Source organism: Limulus polyphemus, unplaced genomic scaffold (assembly GCF_000517525.1).
Source record: "Limulus polyphemus unplaced genomic scaffold, Limulus_polyphemus-2.1.2 Scaffold1873, whole genome shotgun sequence".
In the NCBI taxonomy this organism is placed as follows: Eukaryota; Metazoa; Arthropoda; class Merostomata; order Xiphosura; family Limulidae; genus Limulus; species Limulus polyphemus.
Genome location: NW_013667483.1, coordinates 124453 through 150534, shown reverse-complemented (window position 1 = coordinate 150534; position 26082 = coordinate 124453). Strand labels below are relative to the sequence as shown.

The following is a 26082-nucleotide window of genomic DNA, read 5'->3' as shown; positions in this document are numbered from 1 at the left end:
ATTGAAGATCTAGTTTATGGTAAACTGTTGTGTATTGTTGAAGATCTAGATTATGGTAAACTGTTGTGTGTCATTGAAGATCTAGTTTATGGTAAACTGTTGTGTATTGTTGAAGATCTTATTTCTTTCTTTTTAACAGTTGTACATTCGCTACGTTGAAAATTTGCCATTAGTTCTAGAGAACTTAAACATAGCATATAGAAACAACCAGCATTTTGAACAAGTCTACCGTGAATTTGAACTACAGAAAGTTTGTTATTTGCCCTTGACATCTTTTTTGCTAAGACCTGCTCACCGGCTACTTCATTATTCTCTCTTATTACACAGTAAGTTTTAAGATGTTATTTAACATTTTAAAGTCAGTTATTTTTGCCAATAATGCTACAAATCTACTTTACAGATTTGATTAGAATTGTTTAAAAGTCCTCTTGAATTTGTTATTTTTATTCTCACAGTATTTATTTTGCTGGTTAATTATCATTATTTTTTGTGTTAGGATATTTTTATAGGTAGCACAGGTTTGTCATGTCAGTGCAATCTTGAAAATATAACTGATTTTGCATGTAGCCAGTAACTGATATGTATATATATATATATATTTTCAACAACATTTTATTTCCTCTAAAAATCCCACTAATTTTTTGTTTCTCAGGAAAAATCTTAGTATCGTAACTGCTCTTAGCTGTTTGCATGTTTTAAAGTATAAGAGAGGGATCTTCGTGTCCAGAAAGTGCACAATCATATACAAATTAATACGTTGATTTATGCAAGTGAGAATACTAAATTTCATTTGGTCAGAATACAAATATTTATAGTGAATATACATTTAGTATTCAATCTATTGAGCTCATAAAAAAAAAAAAAAGAACTTTAGGCACATTAGGTAAAATTCAATTCACAACAAAATCGTCGATAAATTTTATCATAACAATTATCGTGTATTTTCAGATAACCATTGAATGATGATTGTCTGGTTATGATGGCAAAAAAGTTTTATCTTTTGCCCAAAATCACCAGTCAGTAATAATCTTTTCAGTTTTGCTTAACCCTGATTAATCATCACATTTGCATATTATATCTGCATTCCTGGGCCTACATATAAATCTTAAATTTTAACATTTTATTGAAGATAATGATCTCATTTTAAGAATCAGTAACATCATTAAGATTAAGACATTTTTTTAATTTTCAAAATGACATTGTTTGTAAATTAAAACTAAATGAATCGGCGTGTTTTTACTAAAAGACTCTTTGGCTCTCTATCTGTGAGTAACTGAAATCTCGTGCTATATATAAAATAGGTCTACGTGTTTGAGCAAATTGTGTATAACTAGGCCTAAATGAATCAAGAGTCATTTTACCATGTTGCAAAAAACTGTCATATGCAAATTCTGTTGCAACAGCCTTAACAACTGGGCAACATTGATTCAATTCATTTACCTGGTTTTTGAAATAACAGGAAAAATATTTCATACCATGTGATGCACTCTCAGTCATTCACAGCAAATAATTGATGCTAGAAGTTATAATAGCACTTGTTTCACCTCGTAGAGAAGCAAGAACTGGTTCTTACACACCTACTGATTGGTTGTCACTTGTTGCCTTATTGTTGTGAATACATCCTTATTTTTCCATGTATCGATGTGATCATATGGGTACGAAATAAGGAGGTGCTCAAAAGATTGTATGACTGTTACTCTTTTGATTTTATATGCATGTACACCATAAAATTACATTTTAGCCATATCTTCCCTAATATAGAGATTCTAAAGTCAGTGGCTTAAGCAGCATGTTAGTTAATATTCAAAATATGAAGAAAATATTTGTGAAATTGTTTGACTGTACCTTTCTCCGAATTAGGTTGTTTTTTTTAACATAAATCCCTTAAAGGTGCATACATAATATTCAGTATCTTCAGTTAGTTCTGTATGATTGAATAACTATGTACTTTTACATTACCTGAGTATTATATGCTGAGTGATACTGATAATTTTTATGTTTTGTGCAGGATTTGTGAACCACTATGATGACCACCATCCTGACCTACAGCACTGTAAACGTAAGTCTATTAGCTGTTGAGTTATGATATAACTAATTGTGTGTAAATAATATGTTCTCTCTATGTAAAATATTAACATGACATATATATGTGTTAGTTATTGAAATTATATGTGATACTGAAAAATATTAATTTTATTAGCGACTAAAGAACATTGTTTGTTTGTTATCAGAAAATGGTGATGAAAAAGTGCAGTTTTTAAACACACTTGTGTAGAAACTCATGACATATGATGAAACCCATGAACATCACTTGGTTTCTAAGTATGGTAATTATAAGTTCAATCGTGAAGGTAAACCAAGTTGACTTTAACCAGTGTAATGTGTTGCCCTTGTTCAGTCTGCTGAATTCCAGTGATGTACTGATGTGATACTATACACTCTGCCAAAAGAATCCTTAAGAGGGGGGGATAGGGAGACTGTTTCTATGTAGGTACTAGCTGTTTTGTAGAATACTCAGATATTAATGAGTTTCTGTTGTTGTTTTGTCTAATTTGTTTATAAGGGTTATTTCTTATTTGCCTTTGTAGTCGTAATGAAGAGATTTGAGGACGTGATTTCATCCTACAGTAAAACCCTGAGTTCACTGGTAGGTTTTTCATAATCTTATTAGTCAAGTATAATTGTTGTTTTTGTGTGTTACTAACATGCTTTGAAGAGAACTTCATCTGATAAAGATATTTTTTAACAGATTGTTATTCATTCAATAATGAATATACTGTTTGTATTACATATCGGATCGATCTGCTTCCTAGAAATGTTGTTCTAATAAACTATTCCTGTTAGTTGTAGCACATCATTGTTTAACACTGCTTCTAATAAACTATTCCTGTTAGTTGTAGCACATCATTGTTTAACACTGCTTCTAATAAAATATTACTGTTAGTTGTAGCACATCGTTGTTTAACACTGTGCTTCTAATAAAATATAACTGTTAGTTGTAGCACATCATTGTTTAACACTGTGCTTCTAATAAAATATTACTTGCTTCTAATAAAATATTCCTATTAGTTGTAGCACATTGTTCTTTAACACTGTGCTTCTAATAAAATATTCCTGTTAGTTGTAGCACATTTTTTTTTAACACTGCTTCTAATAAAGTATTCTTGTTAGTTGAAGCACATCATTACTTAGCACCGTGCTTCTAATATTCCTGTTAGTTGTAGCACATCACTGTTTAACACCATGATTCTAATATTCCTGTTAGTTGTAGCACATCACTGTTTAACACGTTTGATATAAACTCTGCATTTATATAATGTTTGTAAGAGTAAAAAAAGCCTTATACAATCTATCAGCATCATATGATTTCTCATTTGTATGTTATGTTTCTAATCCTTTTTTTAAATATAAAAAATTGTATTATACAAAAATAACTCCAAGAACTTGTTTTTGAATCTTCATATTATTTATTATATTACTTGATTTTTTTATTACATAATATATATCCTATAATCATGGTAACATGGTTGGTTTGAGTTGAAGTAAATCCTTCATTCTTTTTTCACTGTACAGGAAAATTGTGTCAAATTAACTGAACTTCAGCACGACCTCATTGGAATAGACAACCTTATTTCACCTGAAAGAGTAAGAAAACTTCATGTGTATTTTATTTATACTCTTAGAATGTTAATTCTGTTGGTATATAAATATTATGGTTATATAGACACTTCTCTACTCCCTCATCTTGTGTTCAAAGTGTGCTTCAAGTTTTTGAGCTTTGTTTAAATTAGTTTTTGTTCATCTCACGGTAGTATAAACTGTAATATGAACTATATTTGCTGCACATTGTTTGCTTTACAATAATTAGAGAGTAAACATTTTCATACAGTTTTTTTTTCTTTGTAAATACTGTATAAAAAGTGTGGATTGTCTAATAAAAATGCTTTCAACTGTTGCTGCTTAAAAAAACTCCAGTTCCATTTATTAAGTGGTGCTACTCAGTTTTATTTTGAAGCCATTTATAATGTTAGTTCTTTTTCTTGTGTTGCGGTTATTAGCTGTAACTTATACTGTTGACTGTATTATGAAAAACTCGTTAACCCTATGACCCCCGGTACCATTTTTAGATTCCTTTCTGTGTATGGTAGTGTGTTATTTTTAGAATTTAATTAAATCATTTTTACCATCAATATATGAAAATAAAATTAATATTATATTGTATGTTATAATTTGAATTATATGTTATGTAAGTATTAATTGCTTTGTTTCAAAGCAAACCTTTCAAAAAAAATATTTAACTGCAGTTTTTGTGTCATGTTATCCACAAGCTTTGAAAAATCTTGACTTTAGCATTGTTTTTCTCTTCGACACACAACCTGGCATGTACAAGCATTTCTACATGTTAAGTACATATGTTTGACCTAATTGTCATGTGAGATCTGAAGTCTGCAAGCTGGGTTGTCTAGGAAACATATATAAATTTTTCAACCTTTGATGGTTACCACTCCCACCTTCTATACTTTGCCTTGGGATCTACAGTATACATGTAGTTAGTTGACATAAGTGTATATTTATAAGCTTAACTTGTTGCCTGCATTTTGAAAGGTTATAAACAAGGTGGTGTGTGTAAGTGCCATCTTTTTTTGTGGCAATGTGTCTCTGCAGGGATTCTGCCAAAATAACTTCATAAATCCCCACTGGTGCCAGTTAATGTATGGACATAAATGATAATAGATGAAAAATTTGAAAGGAAAATAAAAGATAAACTTGAAGTTATGCATATATAAAAAAAATATGATTATTCTAGTGGGTATCTTCGAAGACTTGAAAGATGTATACCTATTTCAGTATGTTAATTTTAAACATTTCATTTCACTGTATGTTGATGATAATAGATATAGTTAGTGATATAGTAGAGAAAGTATAAATATTTACCTTTAAAAAATTTTTGATATTCATTTATGACGTCCTAGAGATTATACAAATGAAATGTGTAAACTGTAAGATAAAAAATAGTATTTTTATACTTCATATAAAAAACACCTGCAGGTGAACTATTCAAAGTGCAAGTGCAAATAATTACATTAAATAAAGAATTTTTTTATTAGAAATAGTAGAAAATAATCAAAAATAAATGTTTTATTTTTCTGAAACTACATACTTTTAGGAATGTTAATGTCAAATTCCAAACAATTTCATCCCCTAGTTTTATTTTTGGAACAAAATATGACAAGAGTGATATTACATGCTACAAATTTCATGCTACAAGGTTACCATGGGGTTGAACATTTTGGAGTTCTGAGAAACTGTGACAAACATGAAAACAGTGTTTAACAACAAATGCTAACAAATTTCTAAAATTAATAACTTTATATTAAAAGTTTTTATTTTTCTGACTTGGTTTTTAAGTGTTTGATTTGTCAAATTGTTCTGCATTAAATGATGACTTAGCCAAAGCTGATAGAAAATGTTGCAGAATTGAAGAAACGTACAAAGACAATTGTACATTTCACAAATACATCATTTATTAAATGACCATGGTTTTACCAGTAAAGGCATTATCAGGTACAGACAGAAATGGTCGTGAAGTATTTGTGAAACATACAGTTGTCTGGTTTTTTTTTCCCTCCATTCCGTAATTATGGAGTTTCACAAAGTTCTGACTATCTCAAGTATCAATTATAGAAAACATATCTTTTTTTTTAGCATGCTTTACTGGAGTTCGTAATGAATTGTTTAATTAGTATGAATATTTTTGTGTGTAGTTGCCACGAGGATGAATATTGTCTATTAATGTTCTTTGTGTCCTGAATTTTTAGGAATTTATAAGAGAGGGCTGTCTTCATAAGTTGTCAAGAAAAGGTTTTCAACAGAGAATGTTTTTTCTGGTAAGTTCAGTTACTACTGACTCTGTTTCTGTATAATTGTTGGTCATTTATAATGTTGTGTTTTGGAGATTTTTTATATTATAAGCTAATATTTTTCTAGATTAAATTAGCTTTTCATTGTGCTTGTCATTTGCTTTTGTAATGTTATAAAATATCAAAAGTACCAGTGCTTTTCATTCATTTTAATATTATGAGTAAATCAAATGTGATGTCTAGATCTTGTGAGATTCAAGTTTGCTGATGCCCATCAATACAGAAGGTTAAAGAAATCATTCGTTGAATATATCGTGGTTTAGTTTTCAGATGTTCTTCTGTATATGAGCAGAACATCTATGCCACAACTTCAGTTCAAGGTCCACGGTCAACTTCCTTTGCAGGGAGTGATGGTGGAGGACTCGGAACCAAAGATGGGAGCTAACCATTGTTTCACCATATATGGTGGAAGTCGAGCTCTCATAGTTTCTGCAAGGTATGTGTGTATTACTTTTGTGCAAATGGAAATATTGTAATGAAATGGGTACTGGATTGATAACTCTGCAACATCTGTGTTTATTGTCAAGTGCATTATGAGGATAACATTTTCAGTTCTGGTCAATCAGATTTAATGATATCTTATTATACTTGATTGTAAACTGGTTGGGTGCACTGTAGTTCAAGCAGCAAGTTCTTATGGTTGAATAATCAAGAATTCAGGAAACTGTGTCACAGTTTACCACTTACTATATATAACAATTAATTTTATTAATGCTTAGATGTTTCCAAGAGTTGTGTACGAGGTTCTATCTCTCACACACACGTGCAAAAATATTTGATGAATATTGTGAAGTTGACCATGATTTGGCAACTTTAGTTTTTTAATTTATCCTTAAAGAACCCTAAAATCAGGTAAATTACATTAATTTTGTATTGTTTATATCCATGGTTGTTTTATTTTCACCAAAATTATAATCAGATACAAAAAGAGATGAAATTACTCTTTAATATTGGCTGCAGTTTAACTTGCCCAACTGGCCTGTTGGTTAGGGCATTCGATTCACAGTATGTGAGTTACAAATTTGATAACCATCACCGAACATAGCCACACTTTTGGCCTTGGGGACTTTATAATGTGATGATAAAAACCCACTTTTTGTTGGTAAAAGAGTAGCCTAAGAGTTGATAATAGATTGTGTTACCTAGCTGCCTTCCCTCTAGGTTGTCACTTCAGAATTAGTCCTATAGTCCTTGAGTATATTCTGTTGTTTTTTTTCTATCGGTGTTATTAAAAATGTTTTTCAGATTATCTGTGTGTGTGTATATTCTTATAGAAATCCCTGCTTTGCTCTACCCAGTCGTTTGAACGAGATCAAATACAATATATTTCATAATTATACAAAGTTTTTGTTTTATAGTTAAAATACATGTTGGTTATTTCATCATATACCAAACAATTGCTAGCAAATCTGTTAATTATATTAGTAGAGTTTGAAATTTAAGTTGAAAATTTGTGTAATTTTTAATAAATGATACCTGACTGTGTGCAAGTACCAATCAGAATTGACGTTTCGTATTATTCATCTCTTTATAGACGTATTTGAACCATTATGCAATAATCTGTCAAGAGAAACCTTATTGACTAATGTGTAGCGTTTTAACATCTTATATTACTTTTGTTCTCTCTTAGCTCTGAAGAAGAAAAAAAAAAATAGGTTGACAGATCTTTCTGAAGCCATTCAACATGCAAGGAATCATCATGGCAACAGCTTCTCTTTCTCTAGTCTACATTCCAGTAGTAAGTATGCCCGTATGATGTGTACGTCTGTGCGTGTGATGCATATCCAAATCATTATTTGAATACAAATAATTGTAATGTTTGTGACTTGAAAATAAAAATTATTACTTAGTCACAACTTTTCATACAACCTGTAATTGACCCACTACCAATATCCTCTTGTGTTCACTGGCAAGGCTGTTTTTTCTTTTTCCACTGAACTTACCAAAACAGTGTTGTTTTTTTTATGTAGTTTGAAGGAAAGGATCTTCCTTTAGTTTGTAGAGAAACTCCTGAGAGCATAAAGGCCACCAGGAGTGTGTGATGAGAAAACTCAAATGACCAGTAAAAATAATTTTTTGTTTCTCATATTTCGCAACCTCAGATTCTTCTTATTTTAAAAAACTGAGCCAAAGACTGAAAAAAAAATGGCTTTACATATCCATTTATTCTTAAGTTTGTAAACAAGCATAAACTTGTTATCAGCACGTCATGATCAGAGACTTGAACCATAGTCTAATCATTAACTTCCTAGCTGTTATAAAGTTAATTTATATAATTATGTAAAGTACAGGCATGTAAGTATTGGTAGAAAACAAATATTTACTCCTGTTAAGATGTGACTGATAAGCTTAATCCAGCATTGTTTGCATAAAGCAATGTATGTTTAGGGTATTGACATCAATAAATACATTACTAAATAGTCTCTCTCCCTTTCTGTGTTGTGCTACCATCTCTTCAGATGTCAAAATTAGACAGGAGGGTGATCCTGTAACATCATTTATTGCACTCCTGTGACTGTTTCTACAGGCATATTAGTGATATTGTAACTAGTTTTAGTAATTGGGAAACAGTCACGAGAGTGAAAAAAATTTCGACACTGATTAATGTGCTATTTACACACAGAACAACAACATAGTATGTTGCATCATCTATATTTATAAACAGATAATCCTTCTGTTTAAATCTTAAATATAATGTAACAACAGTGCATAATTTCAAATTTGTCAGTGGCATATTTGTTAAAGTGCCTAAAAATACACACATCATTTGAGAGCTAGAAGTTGAAATTACTTGTTGACTTTAAATCATCATCGTGCTTTAATTCGTCTAATAGTTTTAACAGATAAAGTATAGAAATTATAGGTTTTCGATAGTGATGTTTTACAAATGCAGACGAAAAGTAATAAAATTTGTCTACCTACGTTTAACAATTATGATCCATTATATGCTGTACTTTAATTATTCGTAATAATATATGCATAATTTGGCTTCGACCGTTTCCAGCCGGAAGGGTCACTCGAGACTCGATAGCAAGTTCAAAACTCAACATTAAACATATAATCGTAACTCTATTTCAAAAAGTTCTTTACTCAAACTTTTGACATATCAACAATGAATAAAAGATAAAATGATTCTTAAACTTACGTTTCCGTCATGTATCTTGGCATATGAACTTTAAATATTGAAAACACCTAGAAAGGCAATATTTAAAGTTCATATGCCAAGATACATGATGGAAACGTAAATTTGAAAATCGTTACAGTAAACACCTAGAAAGGCAATATTTAAAGTTCATATGCCAAGATACATGATGGAAACGTAAGTTTGAAAATCGTTGCAGTAAACACCTGGAAAGGATTATTATTTTTTTTGCACTTTCCTAAGCTTATTTATTTCTCCCAATTAAGTTTCACTATTTCGTGTTAGTTTGATGTTTGTTTTATTTTCTAATCATTTTGTTTCTTCAGAAAGATATTTTAACCTTCATTTCTCTTTACTTGGGATTACAATAGTGATGTGCAAAAATATGTCAAACATTTAAAAATAATGAATTTAATATGATCAGCTGTAGTCAACAGTAATGAAACAACTTGAAACTTCCATAATATTTAGAAGGCCGATTCTCCATCCCTTATATATTTTGATAAATTTATTTTTGTACCTTTTGTTTTTATGTAATATTATACTGAAAGGCTACTGGAATAATGTGTATGACAATATCTAATCACCAACAGTTATTAACGAGTACGGTAGGTTAAGCCTGCAACATCATCACCGACAGTTATTAGCGAGTACGGTAGGTTAAGCCTGCAACATCATCACCAACAGTTATTAGCGAGTACGGTAGGTTAAGCCTGCAACATCGTCACCGACAGTTATTAGCGAGTACGGTAGGTTAAGCCTGCAACATCATCACCGACAGTTAGTAGCTAGTACGGTAGGTTAAGCCTGCAACATCATCACCGACAGTTATTAGCGAGTACGGTAGATTAAGCCTACAACATCATCACCGACAGTTATTAACGAGTACGGTAGGTTAAGCCTGCAACATCAAATTAATCGGATGATACAAATTCGTTTTTCTAATATTGCGTTTGAATACAGTGTTAAGTTAATATTGTTTAAACAATGTACACACAAAGATAATACCTTCTTACGTATAGAAAGATAATTATAACTATTAGATATAATTTGATCTCAACAACTAACATGGGTTGTCAATATGTCATTCTTCATTACTTGATAACGATAGAGGTGGGGGCCATCTGTCACCAATAAATTTTTGAGTCTTGCTGTGTTTGTATAATTTATTGTGGGTTTAGTTTGATTATCTAATCATTAATGAGTGTGTATAGTTTCTTAGGTATGTGTTAAATAGCTGTTTATTATATGATTAATGTATCTTGTCATAACAGACTGAAAGAAATAAGAATACAAAATTTGATTAACCTCAGACATAATCTTTTAATAATAACTAAACGTACTACAATAATATTATTAAATAACATTAGAGTGAAAGGTTAATTAGGTTTAATACAAATTGCATGATTATCTGTATTAATTCTATCGATATCGTGAACTTTATTCCTGGTTTTAGGAAAACGTATTGTTCAAAAATTAAATTAAAAACAAAAATATTAAAAATATAAACTATAATCTAAGCACTTTTTAAAACTAGACCATTCTTCACGAAGGAAATTATCAAAACTTCCAATTTCAAGTGGGGGACTCAGTTTCTAAGCATTATGGTTCAAATCCCCATCCCACCCAACATGCTTGCCCTTTCAGCTGTGGGGGCATTATAATGTGACGGACATTGGTTAAAGAGTAGCCCAAGAGTTGGCAGTGAGTGGTGATGACTAGCTGCCTTCCCTTTAGTCTTACACTGCTAAATTAGGGACGGCTAGCACAGATAGTCCTCGTGTAGCTTTGCACGAAATTCAAAACAAGCAAACAAATCTAAACATTGAGGTTCCTAGGACCCTAAAAAAAAAGAAACTTGTGACCACCCTGTCCATTATGAACAAAAATTTATTTTTTCTACAGTCTTAATTTCTCCATAGAAGTAACCAAAACAATAGTTCTGTTAATGAGTAAACATCAGAATTTCAATTTTTTTAACTTGATTTTCTTCATCCACATATATACAGTGGCTGTTTTTTATTGTAGTTGTTGTTTTTGAGACATCATAAGATAAACATTTATAAACGTGACCATTTGTTTCAGCATCATCAGAAGAACTGCTTGACATGCCAGAGAGTCCTCTTCCACTCCATTCACCCACGGGCCAACCACAAGGAGGAAGCAACAGTAGTATGTCTGAAAAACATTCACAACATCGATCAAATACCACAGTTCACGTTTGTTGGCACAGAAACACCAGTGTTGGAAGGGCAGATTATAGGCAGGCCATGGTGGTAAGAAGCTTTAGAAAATCTTGCTTTACTACCAGATGATCCTAATCTATTTTTCTCTAGGTCCTTTACGTAGTTTGTTTGTCTTTGGCCAGTGTTTATGCTTTTTATCTTGTACATTTATGTCACGTTGTGTTATTTCACATAGTTGCCGTTTACTTTCAAAAGTATCATAATAGGTTAATACTATAAACTTTGAAGGAACCATAGAATAAGTTTTATAACCCTGAAACTAAAGTATAGAATAAGTTTTATAACCCTGAAACTAAAGTATAGAATAAGTTTTATAACCCTGAAACTAAAGTATAGAATAAGTTTTATAACCCTGAAACTAAAGTTAAAAACTTTCTTTGAATATTTATGTAAGAAATTGAGTAATTGTACTTTGTTTTTTTTTAATCCCATGAATCTGGTAGTCTAAAGAACCACCAATATTATAGTGGTGGCTTATGATGTGGCGAAAGTAACGGCCTATTACTTAAGTTGTCAAAAATATATGGCCATTGATAGAGGGACAGCTGTGTTGATCCTCAAGAGAGTATTTTACAAAACACTCATTCTCTGAAATTTCTCTACTGATTTTGTCTACTAATAAGTGCAAAGGATAATTGACCACTGTCACTATACAGATGCATCCCTAGTCGTAACAACTTGCTACTGCCAAAACAACAAGGGATATATTTAATCCTTTCACAACTGGTGAGCAAATTTCAAGTGTTGAGTGCACACTTCACTCGTATCAACTTTCAAAATTTAAGTAAAAAATAATAATATTTACACTCTATCAATAATTTGTTAACTGAAAAATATTTCAGAGTTCAGATTTTGTCAATATGTAACACTTATTTTGTGTAATTCACAAAAATACTTGGATGGTGTCCCCAAGGAGTCGTACCTGTAAACAATGCATTTATCAATATTGTAGAATTTTTCTACCCATCTCACGGTGTAGGTTTATATTTGGTAGAAATCTATCATCCTTTGAAAATATAATGGGTCCTGTCTTGTTTTTCACATAATGTTTCTTCTCTGTCAGTTGTTTTATTACTAACCTCCTCCTTATCTCCCTTTTATATGGTGTGAACAATTACAGACAAGGTTCGGCTTTGAAAAACAGCTAGAACCATTAGCTAAAAATGATTGGATAGAAGAGATTTCTATCTATACTATTTAATTAAACAAAGTGTTTTGAGCTTTGCGTTGTCTTTTCTCAAGTTATTGACTACATGAAACTTCTGTAGAAGTGAGCAAAAATTCTATTAAATGCAAAGACTTGAGATAAAGCCTCAGATCTGGGAATTTTTCTATTGTTTCTCTAGATGTTTTAGTTATTTATGAAATGTTTTAGCACCAAATAATTTTTTAAAGCTACAGAAATTTTTCTTTATGAAAAGACATCAAATAAGCTTTTTTTTATGATTTGGAGACAGACGTGGTGAAAACTTCAATTGTAAAAATTAAGTTTCAAAGAGAAGTATGTTAATGAATAATAGTAAAGTTGAAACTGACTGGATGGATCTTTTTGATCAGTAATGATTTACCTTTAAAGTTCTTCAAAACATTGTATTGAAACAAAATTTTGGAAACTTCACAACTGAAAAAAAATCATGGAAATATTAAATCAATTTATAAGAATTTTTAAACTGAAAAATTGAATTTTATTGCCTATAATACTCGATCACATCAACTAACAGTAGAGAGAAATCTTTCTTAAGGCTCCCCACTACTGAACTTAGATTGAAAAATATGGCAGGAAGATGAGAAAAAACTAAATTTATGGATGATGATGGTGTTATTTCACTGCCATGGGAACACATGTGAGACTTGTAATAACTTTGTTTTAGCCTTGAAAAGTGTGATATAAACTAAATGTTTGGAATTTTGTACTGCAATGAAGAAAAGGTATTCCCCCATGAAAAATACCCAAAGTTTACAGTTCTAAGTTTCAGATACCTGAGGAAATGTTAAAACATTTGTCTTTTTTGTTTTTTATATTGTGTATATAAAAATTAACCTGGCATGGAAGAGTTGTTTATCCATAAGAAAATCTTTAAAAAAATATGAATTTATAAAATGTGGAACCCACACATTTATTTTATCTCGAGATAAGATTGGAACATGGCGAGTTGTAGTTTTGATATACTGTCAATCAAGTGTTGGCAGGATGGTAGTATTTGGAGTTTCAGATTTAGTTTTCTTGAAACTAAGGATATCATTTCTCCAGTTCAACTCTTTAGCTCCGTTTTCTTTGAAATGTTTTAGGACTATTTAAAAAATAATTTTTGTACAACTTGTTTTCAGAACTACTTAAGCGGGTACCTCCTTAGAAAGTTCAAGAGCAGTGCTGGCTGGCAGAAGCTGTGGGTTGTTTTTACTAACTTCTGTTTGTTCTTCTACAAATCCTACCAGGTATGTGTAATGTTTTAGAAACAAGTAGATTATAGCTTGTTAAACTTGTATATTTAAGCATTTTGTTTATTTCTATTTATTGATCGTTCCGAGATAAACATGTTCACACACAATATGAATTATTTTAATTGGCTCCAACTGTTCCCTATCTACATACATGCATGATTAACAGTAACAGTCTTTTGATTAATATTTTGTGACATTATATTGATTTTTTTTTAGATAGAAGCATGTTAGTTTGATGTGATCTTATTTTATAGAGATTTGATGTTTCTAGAGAAATATACATTGAAAAAAAACTATGTTGGTTTCAGTAACAGAATTGTGCCCCCCAGTGGCACAGCGGTATGACTTACATCGCTAGAATCCGGGTTTCGATACCCGTGGTGGGCAGAGCACAGATAGCCCATTGTGTAGCTTTGTGCTTAATTACAAACAAGTAACAGAATTGCAAAAGCACAAGTTGTAAACATTTTTTATTTTAATATTTGAGGGCAAATGTATTCACATTGTCTCATAAATATTTGTAGCAAAGAGAAATATACTTTTGTTCTTTGTTTTGTAAAATTATGTTGTTTTTAAAAATATATATAACTCAGTTTGTATCCCAAGGAGGCGAATGAGAACAGATGTCTCTGTAGTTGTTTAAATAAACATGTGAAGAGGAATAGCACTTTTTAAACAGTAAAAATAGAAATTAGATAATGAGGATGGAAATATTTTCACATTAAATAAACACATTAAGAAGAATAGCACTTTTCAAACAGTAAAAATAGAAATTAAAATAATGGGGATGGAAATATTTTCTCAATAAATAAACACATTAAGAAGAATAGCACTTTTCAAACAGTAAAAATAGAAATGTAAATAATGGGGATGGAAATATTTTCACAATAAATAAACACATTAAGAAGAATAGCACTTTTCAAACAGTAAAAATATAAATTAGATAATGAGGATGGAAATATTTTCACATTAAATAAACACATTAAGAAGAATAGCACTTTTCAAACAGTGAAAATAGAAATTAAAATAATGGGGATGGAAATATTTTCACAATAAATAAATACATTAAGAAGAATAGCACTTTTCAAACAGTAAAAATAGAAATTAGATAATGAGGATGGAAATATTTTCACATTAAATAAACACATGAAGAAGAATAGCACTTTTCAAACAGTGAAAATAGAAATTAGATAATGAAGATGGAAATATTTTCACATTAAATAAACACACGAAGAAGAATAGCACTTTTCAAACAGTGAAAATAGAAATTAGATAATGATGATGGAAATATTTTCACATTGAATAAACACATTAAGAAGAATAGCACTTTTCAAACAGTGAAAATAGAAATTAGATAATGAGGATGAAATATTTTCACATTAAATAAACACATTAAGAAGAATAGCACTTTTCAAACAGTAAAAATAGAAATGTAAATAATGAGGATGGAAATATTTTCACAGAAACAAATCTGTGTACATTTAAAAGGCAAATATAAACATGATTTAAACCTCTGTAGATTTTGAATGAGGTACACTTGTAAATTATAGTGATTTTAAAATTCGTTTTTTATCATATTTGATTTTATTACACCAGTATAGTTTATGATGAATTTGAAACTTTAATTATACTAAAAATTATAAATCGTGTAACTCATTTATTTTCAGCATATATTGAACTTGTGTCCAGCACACACACACACACACATATATATATATATATATATGTGTGTGTGTATTATTTTAAGTACAAGGCAATAATTTCACTCTTGTGTACGAGCTCAGCTAACTTGATTGACCTTGTAACCATAAAACTATACATACTATAACTATGAATGTCTATGACTAAATATTTCGTGTTATAATTTATAGCATTCTAGAACGAAAAAAGTGTAATTTATTTCTATTTCCTGATTTTTATGGTGATTACAAGGTCGGTTAAATCGACCAAACTCATACAGAGATACAATAGTGAAAGTAGCAGATAAAATATAAAGTTTTTTTTCTAAACATAAATCTTCTGATAATTACTAAGGGCTTGGTTCCAGGAACTGACCTCACAACCATTTTGTGCTTATTTTCATGCCATAACTTTTAGTACAGTAAACATATCTCCAAGAAATGTTGCAGATCATCAGTAAACATTACAAGGCTTCTGTACACTGAATATCAGATTTTTTAAGTAATGATTTGCTTGTGCATTTTTTTCTTTTTGAATGTTGACTATCTAATACATCTACGCATCAGAAAATTGTCAAATTTCACAAGCGAAGTCTCTATAACCTCCTGAAAACCTTCAGATAAAAAAGAGTTAAATGTAACTCTGTAGATGGTTGTGACATGCTTACTTTGACTTAATTGAATTACAAATATGTATTCTTTTTTTTTTATAGTTCTGTTTATACTTATATGAAGTTTTCTGGTGCTGAAAAGTATAAAGTTTGGGAATTGAAGGCTTAGATTTTGATTATTATTTTTTCAGGAAGATTTTCCTCTAGCAAGCCTTCCTCTTCTTGGGTACTCAGTAAGTATTCCAGATCATCATGATGCTATCAACAAAGACTTTGTGTTCAAGTTACAGTTCAAGAATCATATCTACTTTTTCAGGGCAGAAAGTGAATACACATTTAGCAGGTTAGTAGTATTTATTTATATTTTGTGTTCACTTCTTACTGGATCTGTTTTAGAAGAAAGATCTTGGTCACATCCATGTAAAAAAAAAACAAGCTAGAGAGTTAGAATTCACTTCCCCTGAGAATAATACATAAAAAATCTAAGAACTGTAATTTTTCATCTTTACCACTTTCATGAGTATAGATGCCCTTCAAAGTAAAACCATAAAGCATGAAAATATGAACAACACACACAAAAACTAAACCTAATCAATAAAACACGTTGCTTTATGAAGGAATTAGCTTCTGCATCTTTTTAAATGTTGGAATTATATTGTTTAATAAAAGTTCTTTTATTCTTATTATTACAACCCCCCCCCCCAAAAAAGAAAAGTAAGGGACACTTTGAAAAAAAAAGGTTCCAGTAGTACATCATATCTATCTTTTATACAATTATTAAAATGTTGGCTGGCATATAATGGACAAAGGTATAATTGAGAGATATTCCAGCATGTGACTTTAGTAAATTCATTTTCATTTTTCATTTTTTTTTTTTCTCTTTCCCATTATAATTAAATTCTGAACAAAAAGTTTGTTTTTTTTAATGAAAGTTTGTTATTGAAAAACTTGTAAAGGCCAGCTTACGTGCTTTCTACATAACAAATTTGTATTTCAGTTTTGAAAGACTTATTGTTAGAGGAATGCTTGTAAACTATAGTAAAGGAACTACAAATGTATGATTTCTGTAGTAAAGTTGCACTTTCATTTGTATATCATAAAAGAAGTATTATTGTTTTTTTTTATTATTATTAATTTCTGTTGTGCTGGTGATAAAAATTTTCCAGTATTTCAATAAATTTTATTTGTGACAGGTAACAGTAGTAACTATAATAAATCATACACATAAATATTAGGCCTATTATTTTTCAATCCCGCATTCCTTGTCTATTCCTGTAGGGATTTTCGAGGATTAGAAGAGTGTATAATAACAGTATTCCAACCACACTATGTTCATCACATCCATTCCCAACGACTTGTTTTGCTCAATCCAGAGCTCACCAAGTCGGCTGGAACGTGACCAACACACTAGTGGTCGGAACACTATTTACATTAGCCTCGTGGCATTCACACCATAGTAATAGTAACTATACATATGCTACAATATAAGAAAAGCAGTTGTAAATCTGATAGAAGACTAATTACCAAATCCACAAAAGTATTGAGAATCTTTGAAAATCCTAGCACTTGTTATTATTTACTCTCTTCAATATATTTATTTAATAGTTCAATTAGAATCTTTAAAAACTACAACACAAATATAGGATGTAGTTATTTCGAGATCTTGTTGTTTAAGTAATGTTGTTGCAGTCATAACTTTATATCATTGTTGTTGTTTTTTTTCCCCCAGATGGATGGAGGTGATCAGGTGTGCAACCCTCCATGACAGAGATTAAAAGTCCAACTGTTTTTATAGTGTCATATTTTAAAGAAGAAAAGGGGAGAAAAAAAAAGCAAACCATATCACACTGAACTATCTACCTTTGCCTTAAAAATATCTTTAAAAAAAACGTTAGCTTTTGCCTTTCATGTACATGAGGGGAATACATTTTACTTGTACATCACATATTTGAATGTTGAAGCTTTGCTCAGCATGTGTTATGTTTTGATTGATTGCTGTTATGAATGATTTTATCCAGTTTAACATACTTGTTTGTGTGTGTGCGTATATAAAAACATTCTTTCATATATAGAAATAGTAAAATATGTATACTGTAGCATATATCTGGAATATTTCATCACAGAATAATACCATTACAACTGCAATTCAACATACGTCAAAAATAGTGATGAGTTTTGAATTTTTGCGTAAGAGAGCGTACGTTGCTTAAGGCACCGTCAAAACTGCTGGCGTCCGGCTCCTGTGATTATGTAGCTGACGAGAGCTAATACTGTAGGATATTCTACGGCTACACGGTTCTGAATTTGGTCACTAGGGATGCTTGAATCTGGTTGTTTAGGCACAGAATGTTCTGCGAGGTAGCAGCTATAAGTGTTCTTTCGAAAGACACTGTCAAAGTAGTAGCTGTGTACAGGCATAACTATGATAATGTTTAAATTGTTCAGTACTAAAGTTTTTAGTATTCTTTTTTTATGTTGTTTCAGTATCAGCAAAGAGCTTATACATGACACACATAACATTGTTTTAGGAACAGAACCAGAGTTGTGCCTCAAAGTTTTAGTACTGTAATACCAGCCATATGAAAATCAAAACTGTACAGGCAACAAGCACAGATTTTTTTTTATGTTTTTGATTTTCATTGTTGACTAGCCCTGGATAGTTTTTTTTATAATTTTATTTTTTTAATCTACTATACTTTTACATCACATGTAATGAAGATTATTAAATTGGCTACTCACTTTTAATGTCAGCATCCAGACATTTTACAAATATGAAATAAAAGTATAGCCTTACAGAAGTGTAATTATTAGCAATGTTTCTAAATGCATTGTATTCCAGATGCAAGGTTTTATTGTTTATACGTTTTAAAACACTGTAAATTTGGAATTAGAACTATCAGAATGGAATATGCAGCTCACAAAGGTACTCAAATAAAGATTAAAAATAGGCTTAAAAATTTTCTTTATAGATTTATCATTTTAGATTCTGGTTTATAAAAAAAATAACAAATTTTAATCAGTAGTATTAGTATGCCAAGCTCTTTGAAAAAAGGGGAAATTAAGTAATGGTTAGATAAATAAAAGTAGTTAATTTAAGTTTATCCCTGCTAAATGTATCAGAAAACGATAAACATTGTAATGTAATAACTTAATGACCTCTGAATTGGCTGCTTCTATGCTATCACGTATTTGCTTTTCATGATAAATATTTTTATCTTTGGCATTCATATCAACCCGTATATTATGTCTGCTGGTGTTTCTTTCCTCTTTTTTTTTATGCTTATTCATAAAGAAAGTTCACTTCTTGAAAGTGCTTTGGCGTAATAAACGTAATGGTGCTAATTGCTATTATCAACAACAAAATTTTTCTTTTATGAAAATGTATACAAGTTAGCACATGTACTTTGTATATAAGGTGTTTTAATTGGAATTAGTAACCACAATCCCCCAAACTATAATAATACTGAGTAAAAGTGCAGCTATTGGTTCAGTCAACTACAAGACGTATTAGTACTTCTGTTTTCGTAATGTGTATTTATCTTTCAGTTTGTCTTCATAAAACCACTCACGCTTGATATTTTCCCTTAAAAACGTTGATGAACGGAGCGACTTTTTTTTGTTATTAATTCCCTTATTCTTGATCTACAGAATGTTATATTCGTACCACTCCAATTGTGTATCAATTAAAAGATCGGTAACTCGCCAGTTGATAAAACAAAACTAGTCTCCGTCTTACAGAAATGTTTAATTATATTTCGTGCATCATTAAAAAAATGTGGTGATATTTAGTTGTTAAAACTAACTCTGAATTTTTGTTGTTTTTCCAGTAAACTCAAATTGACACATTTCAAACAAAGATATATCCTGTTTATTAATTATTTTTAGCCAAGTGAGAGCCCAGCAACACCAAATGCTGGCTATGTTTACTATCTAAGTGAAGTACGTTTTAAAAATGTATGAACTCGATGTAAACGCACGGTATTGTTTAATTTCAGTTTTTCGTGATTGGTAATTATATTGTCAGCTTGGTAACAGAAAAATAAAACAGTATACATATGAATAGGGGACCAAGATTTCCAATATAAGTGTATTGTGTTCTTCCTGATCTCAAGTGTTGAAAATGTTTATAAAATGATTAGAGTACTTTACCTTAGCTAGCAATATGCCTATTATTAGCAGTAACGAAAAAAAAGAAGTAAAGTTTGACCTTTCAGTCGTTGAAAATTTAAAAAATTTACTGCCATATTATGAATTTTGTTTTGTCTGCAGATGATTAGAAGTTCCTGGGTATTCATTTATCCTGTAAATAACTGAAAACTTTCTATGCACTTTCTCAAAATAGTCACAACTGGCATTACTAAGTATCCTCAAGTTTCTTTACCATTGCAACACTCAAAAGTTTTAAAATCAATATTTGAATTAATGCCTCCCCTCATGAAAAAGCACTATAAAAATGGTGTGGAAAACATGCTAAGTAGCAATGGACACATACTGTAAATTTGTAAAGCTTCTATTCAAATCACAAACATCATTAAAGTCAAGTAGCCTCAACATCCTTAGTCTGAAGATGAATGAACTTACATCTTCCCTCTTGACCTTCACCAACATCATCTTAGATGTATTAGTCTTACAAATCAGGATGAAAACCATATGTTAAGATTAAGTATAACTTTGTCTTAATATTAAAATACGAAAAAATTGGTTATGAATGAACATAAATTTTGACCCAGATTATGTTTGTGTCACACAAAACTAAAATGTAGAAAGGGAGATATAACTCTCTTACAATCAGGATACGACATAATTTACTGTTATGCACACATTGTTATGCAATGGTTAGTGGGTGGCTGCAACTGGTCAGTGCAAATCTTGGAAAGAGAAATCACTGCTCCATCTCGAGACTTCTTCCACGTGTTCAAACATTTCATTGTTCGTTTTAGGTACTGATTATACCTATATTTCAGGATCAGTTACTAACCTTTGAAGCCTAGGCTTTACACGCTACATCTGTGTCAGTCATCTTGTCTGACTACACATATTAACATGTAAATAGATTAGATAACGTTAGAAAAAATACACAAAATAATTGGTCAATTTTTAGCAGTTGTAAAGGAATTCTATAATAGTGGGAAGACTACAAAAACAATAACAGGAAAAGCTTTAGCAACCAACTGATTGTTAATCTTAATTATTGTTCCAACAACTACTTAATCTCGACTTGTGTTAGGTCACAGAATTCTATCTTGCTCTTGTACAACTAGTTATCAGAACACGATCTATTGTTTCCATGTAGTAGTTCGTTCCATACTAATGCTTTACTATGTTTCTATATTTTGTTAAATAAAGTGCTGTCATCTTACCATTAAAAAAGAACAAACTTTTGCTGGTTTACATTTAATAAGGCAAAACAAGGTGGTAATAAATCAGTAAACATACATGCACATTCGATAGCGAAAAAACCGTTCTACTCTTTGTGTTTTAGGTAACTTCAATCACAATGTTTTGTAGTTTAAAGTGTTTTAAACAATTTCTGACTTGAAAAGAAACTTTTAACAAATCAAATCTCATCCATTTTTAAGGAAGAGGATGTACAAAAGACTGGAATTAGAGAGAAATGTCTTTTTTAGCAATGTGTGTGTGTGTGGTGTTTTATATTTTAAGTGGAAGCTTATATTACCCTTTTTTGTGGATTTTATTTTTTGTGAATAATAAGAATTCTTTGTCTCGGTAAGATCATACCATTTTCAACAACACGTCTCATTAAATTTCATAAATGTTTCTAAAATTGTATCATCTCAGTTTTAAAAAAAAATTTAAATAATGGTGATGAGTTTTTCTCTCTAAATCTTTATTAGTGGATACTAATTTAGGATGAGTATTCCAAACTCGCATCTAAATGTCCTTACAAAGTAAAGGTACACATTTTTTTCTAACAGATTGCTGACATCTTTCTTATATTCAACTTGAAAGCAGTGCATAAATTATGCTTAATGTACTGTTGGCATGGCAGGATACACTGCTACAACTTAGATTTAATACTTGTATTAAACTGTCTGTGAAATAAATTTTCTTATATCCTTGTTTTCATAAGTCCTTTGTGATTGAATGTAACTAAGCCTTATACTACACGTGTATCTCGATTGTAGTTTTAGAGAATTATGTTTAGTTGTTATTTTAAAAGATGGGAAATTTCTGAAAACACATGATTAACAGTAATAAATGGAATTTCAAACTCTTGGGTTACTAGAGATTTTACAGTTTTACTGTATTGTTTTTTTAGCTTTAGAATTTTATTCAAATGATTACCAAGTTATGCCTTTTTTTTTATCTCCCATTCAACATTTGATCATAAAACACCTTACCAGATTTTTCCACTGGTTATATAACATTTAAACATTTTTGAATGAGATAAAGCTGGAATCAAACTCATAATTTGGCTACACAAATACAAGTGTTGCTCTGGATTTTGAATACTACCACCTTTGTTTTACTTGTACATGATTGGAAAAGGGTAACAATTTGTGAAGCTATGATATAAAATATTAATATTTCTCAAAGTTTAATTTCTGGGTAATTTAGGCTACTTAATACCAATGTTTTTTTTTCATATGCTAATTTGTTTACACCTTGTGTTTGGAAACCCACAATATAATTATGAATTTTACAAAATTAATCCAAAGATTTCATTTTTAACATCTCATAAAAAAAAAGTACTCCATCTTACCTTAATATCACCAGAAGCAAGATACAAAGATTTTTTTTGTCATAAACTATTATAGTGTGTGTGTATATATATTTCTTTTTTAAGTGACATGCACAATTGTGTTTAATAACACATGTTTATTCTGATCAAGTATTACTGTTTTTAAACTATAAAACTGATTTTTTTCTGTTAGGTTATTTGTCTATTTTTTTTCAACTGTACTAACCTTCTTCATTATATTTTGGACAAAACTTGTCTTTCATAATATAATGCCTCTAACTCTCTGCATTACTGAAAAACATGTTTTCTGTCTCTTAATAACTTCACCATGGAGCTCTATGGTATAACACTATGCACACTTTAATATCTTATTTTCAGATTTATGTCTCAATTTCTTTCTTTTATCTAATTAAGTTTTGGTTGTTGTTAAGCTATACAATGGGCATCAAAACCCAGTTTTTTTAGAATAAAAAGCCTTCAGACTAACTGCCAAACCACTGTGGGGGTACAAATTATGGAAGTGCATATTTTGGGACCTAAACTTTAAGTAATTAAAAATTGTTTTAAAAGCACAAAACTAATTAAATACAATCAGCCTTTTACCTAAGACTATGGGCTACAAAATCAGTACCAGTTTTTATTAGAGGTCATGAACTTTTAAGGCACTACATATCTCCTAGTTAGCAATATCAAGGACTTAACACACCATACGATAAAAAATTTGTTATTAAAAACCTCAATTTGGACTTCAAAGATATTTAAGACATAAAATTGAAATGTGCATTTTTTTATTATAGCATTCATTCTTCAAATGTCACCATGTAAATAAATATTATGAATTAACTTCGTCTACCAATCATTGTCATCATCTTCATTGCTTCTCAGCGAAGAAAGCATAACATCTTCTGTAACATTCTTTGGCCGAGGATCAGATTCCAGATCTGTTTTTATTGCTCCAGTCTCGCTTATTATCCACTCCAGTTCTGAAAAAAAAAATCGTTATTTCCAATAAAAGATGTCCATTAAGTTTATTTGCTGACTGACTCCATGTTAGGATACATATCCAAACTTTGGGTGAATTAAACATTTTAAATCTAGAAATTATTACTTAATCTTTGCATCATTCCTTAACAAAACTATACCACAAATTAAAAACATACCAGAAAAACACCATATGTTGAGTTTTACCTGAAGGATTTTTGTAATTTTATTATTTCATAGTCTTGAGGCATTAATTATAAAACATTGTATGCATTTCCTACATAATGCCTACCATCCATATCTTATTATAAAAATTGTTTTTCTATTTATTTTTATGGATAAGTGTTCTAAGTCTATAACAAACAATCCCCATATGCTCTAGGTTACTCCCTTTATTGATTAGAACCAGAAATAAGCTCCACTAGGTGGAGGTCAAAGCAGAATTTCACACATGCATGCTTGTGTAACAAAAGCTCTATTATTTTACAGAAGGCAAACTTAACTCTGACCACAAACATTCCTCCGAGCAAGCTGTAGGATAAAAACCTCAGCTGTGATTAGTTAACTGAAATAAAATGAACCACCGAGATAAAGCAGTAGAGATAATGTTGAACCCAAGCTCTTTAGAAACCACCGAGATCCTATGAAATAGCAGTGTTGTACCTGTAGTAAATCAGAATCACTGCACTAGAATAGCCAATAGGTATAAAAGTCAATAGATCTGCATATCAACGTTTAACCGAGATAAAACCAAATTTAGCTACAGACAACATTCTTGGAGTGATCCACGTTCTTTTCATCAAACCGTCATCAGATGCAACACTGAGTTATGTCAAATCTGCTTGGAAGAGATGTTGAACCTACAATAGTGATAATTATACAGAGGACACTATCAGATCAAAATAAATTAACAAGCAAAGAAAAGATCAAGTTCAGTGTTCGCCACTGTACATACACACCAAAAATAGATGATAAAAAATAGTTTCCTCAAGTGCAATCCGTTTTTTGGCAGAAACCTCTGGTTCGATATGATAGATCAGTAGAGTTAAAGGCAAGGGTGAATGAATAAAATATATTACATGTACGAGTGGTAGTAACGAAGAATACATAACAACATGTCAATCCAGTGCAAACAAGGCCTTTCACCAGACAGCTTGGATACAGTGATTAATATTAACTTTTAATAAGACCAAGCTACGTACTAAGAGTAAACGTCAACTTGGTAATCAGTATAGCTGATTAGATATACCCTTCTTATGTTTCAACTTTAAAGATTAGACTGCATTGCTTCATCAGTTGAGTACTCTTCACATTATTGTTATAATGGTTGAGAAATGTGTAAGAGACATAATGCTTTAATTACATAAAGGTACATCTACACCTTGGCAGCGTGGTTTTGCACTTAACTTAGACTTGTACTCAGATGGTTACAAGTTTGGGGCTGGCCTGCATGATGCTGTTGTGTCCCTTAGCAAGACACGTTTTCCATTCTACCCAACTGTTAGTTGGGAGTTAATCTGTGATGGACTGCCATCCCGTTCAGGAGAAATGTGCCATCATTCTCACCTGCTTGTGCCAATCAAACCAATTTCAGTACCACATCCTATAAATGTTGGAGATATCCCACACTTTACAAAATTTAAAAACAGCTAAAATAACTTAGTTTTGTCTTTAATTGTGCTGAATACCTGATGATGCTACATTAACAGTGGTGAAACGTTGTTTTTAAATTATATATATATTTTTTCTATCCCATTTTATCTGTTTTTGAATTTTAAAAGCACTGTAATTAGTTTTTGCATCAAAAAACTATATGGGTTAAAGACATAACTAAAAACCACTATACAAGCACCACACCTCCTCAGAGGACCATTAAAAACATTTAATCCAAGAACTAATAACATTAAGATGGATGCCAGCAAAGGTCACTAGAGACAACTGATGAAACTAAAGATGAGACCTGCCAAATAGGGTCGGGTTTTGACCACAATACAGTGTGTGCAGCCATTTTATCTGAACAAAAGATTTGGTGTGTGAAGGGCAGGGGGATGGATTCAACAAGTTGCATTTCTGAAATATCTATTTTTTTTTTCTCAACATAACTATTTATATTCAAACATACAATACAAAATATTTTGTTTATAATATATTCTTAGCCATTCCAAGCTTTAACTGGAATAAAATAAATCATACATACATACATGTAGTAGGCCTTAAACAAGTTTCATGTTCAGGTACACTAGTGCCTCGATTATCTGCTGTTTCTGTTATGTGATTTTTTTTGCCTTCATGGATAATCGAGGCACTAGTGTACCTGAACATGAAACTTGTTTAAGGCCTACTACATGTATGTATGT

General features: G+C 30.8%; 2 protein-coding genes across 4 annotated transcripts in view; one reads left to right on the top strand and one right to left on the bottom strand.

Annotated features, from left to right (window-relative positions):
• The window catches only part of LOC106465218 (FERM, RhoGEF and pleckstrin domain-containing protein 2-like), a 61198-nt gene extending 39074 nt beyond the window's left edge, over positions 1–22124 (top strand). Inside the window, exons 17-27 of the mRNA XM_022393076.1 lie at positions 140–326; positions 2009–2059; positions 2589–2647; positions 3574–3645; positions 5820–5888; positions 6185–6365; positions 7552–7659; positions 11149–11339; positions 13638–13745; positions 16233–16384; positions 17771–22124. Of these exons, the coding sequence (XP_022248784.1) occupies positions 140–326; positions 2009–2059; positions 2589–2647; positions 3574–3645; positions 5820–5888; positions 6185–6365; positions 7552–7659; positions 11149–11339; positions 13638–13745; positions 16233–16384; positions 17771–17816 (1224 nt within the window). The 3' untranslated portion in view covers positions 17817–22124. The remainder of the gene's footprint in view (positions 1–139; positions 327–2008; positions 2060–2588; positions 2648–3573; positions 3646–5819; positions 5889–6184; positions 6366–7551; positions 7660–11148; positions 11340–13637; positions 13746–16232; positions 16385–17770) is intronic.
• A 1237-nt stretch (positions 22125–23361) lies between these two features.
• The window catches only part of LOC106465219 (phosducin-like protein 3), a 16231-nt gene continuing 13510 nt past the window's right edge, over positions 23362–26082 (bottom strand). For all 3 annotated transcript variants that reach the window (XM_013925420.2, XM_022393077.1, XM_013925421.2), the window contains exon 7: positions 23362–23727. In XM_013925420.2, the coding sequence (XP_013780874.1) occupies positions 23594–23727 (134 nt within the window). In that variant the 3' untranslated portion in view covers positions 23362–23593. The remainder of the gene's footprint in view (positions 23728–26082) is intronic.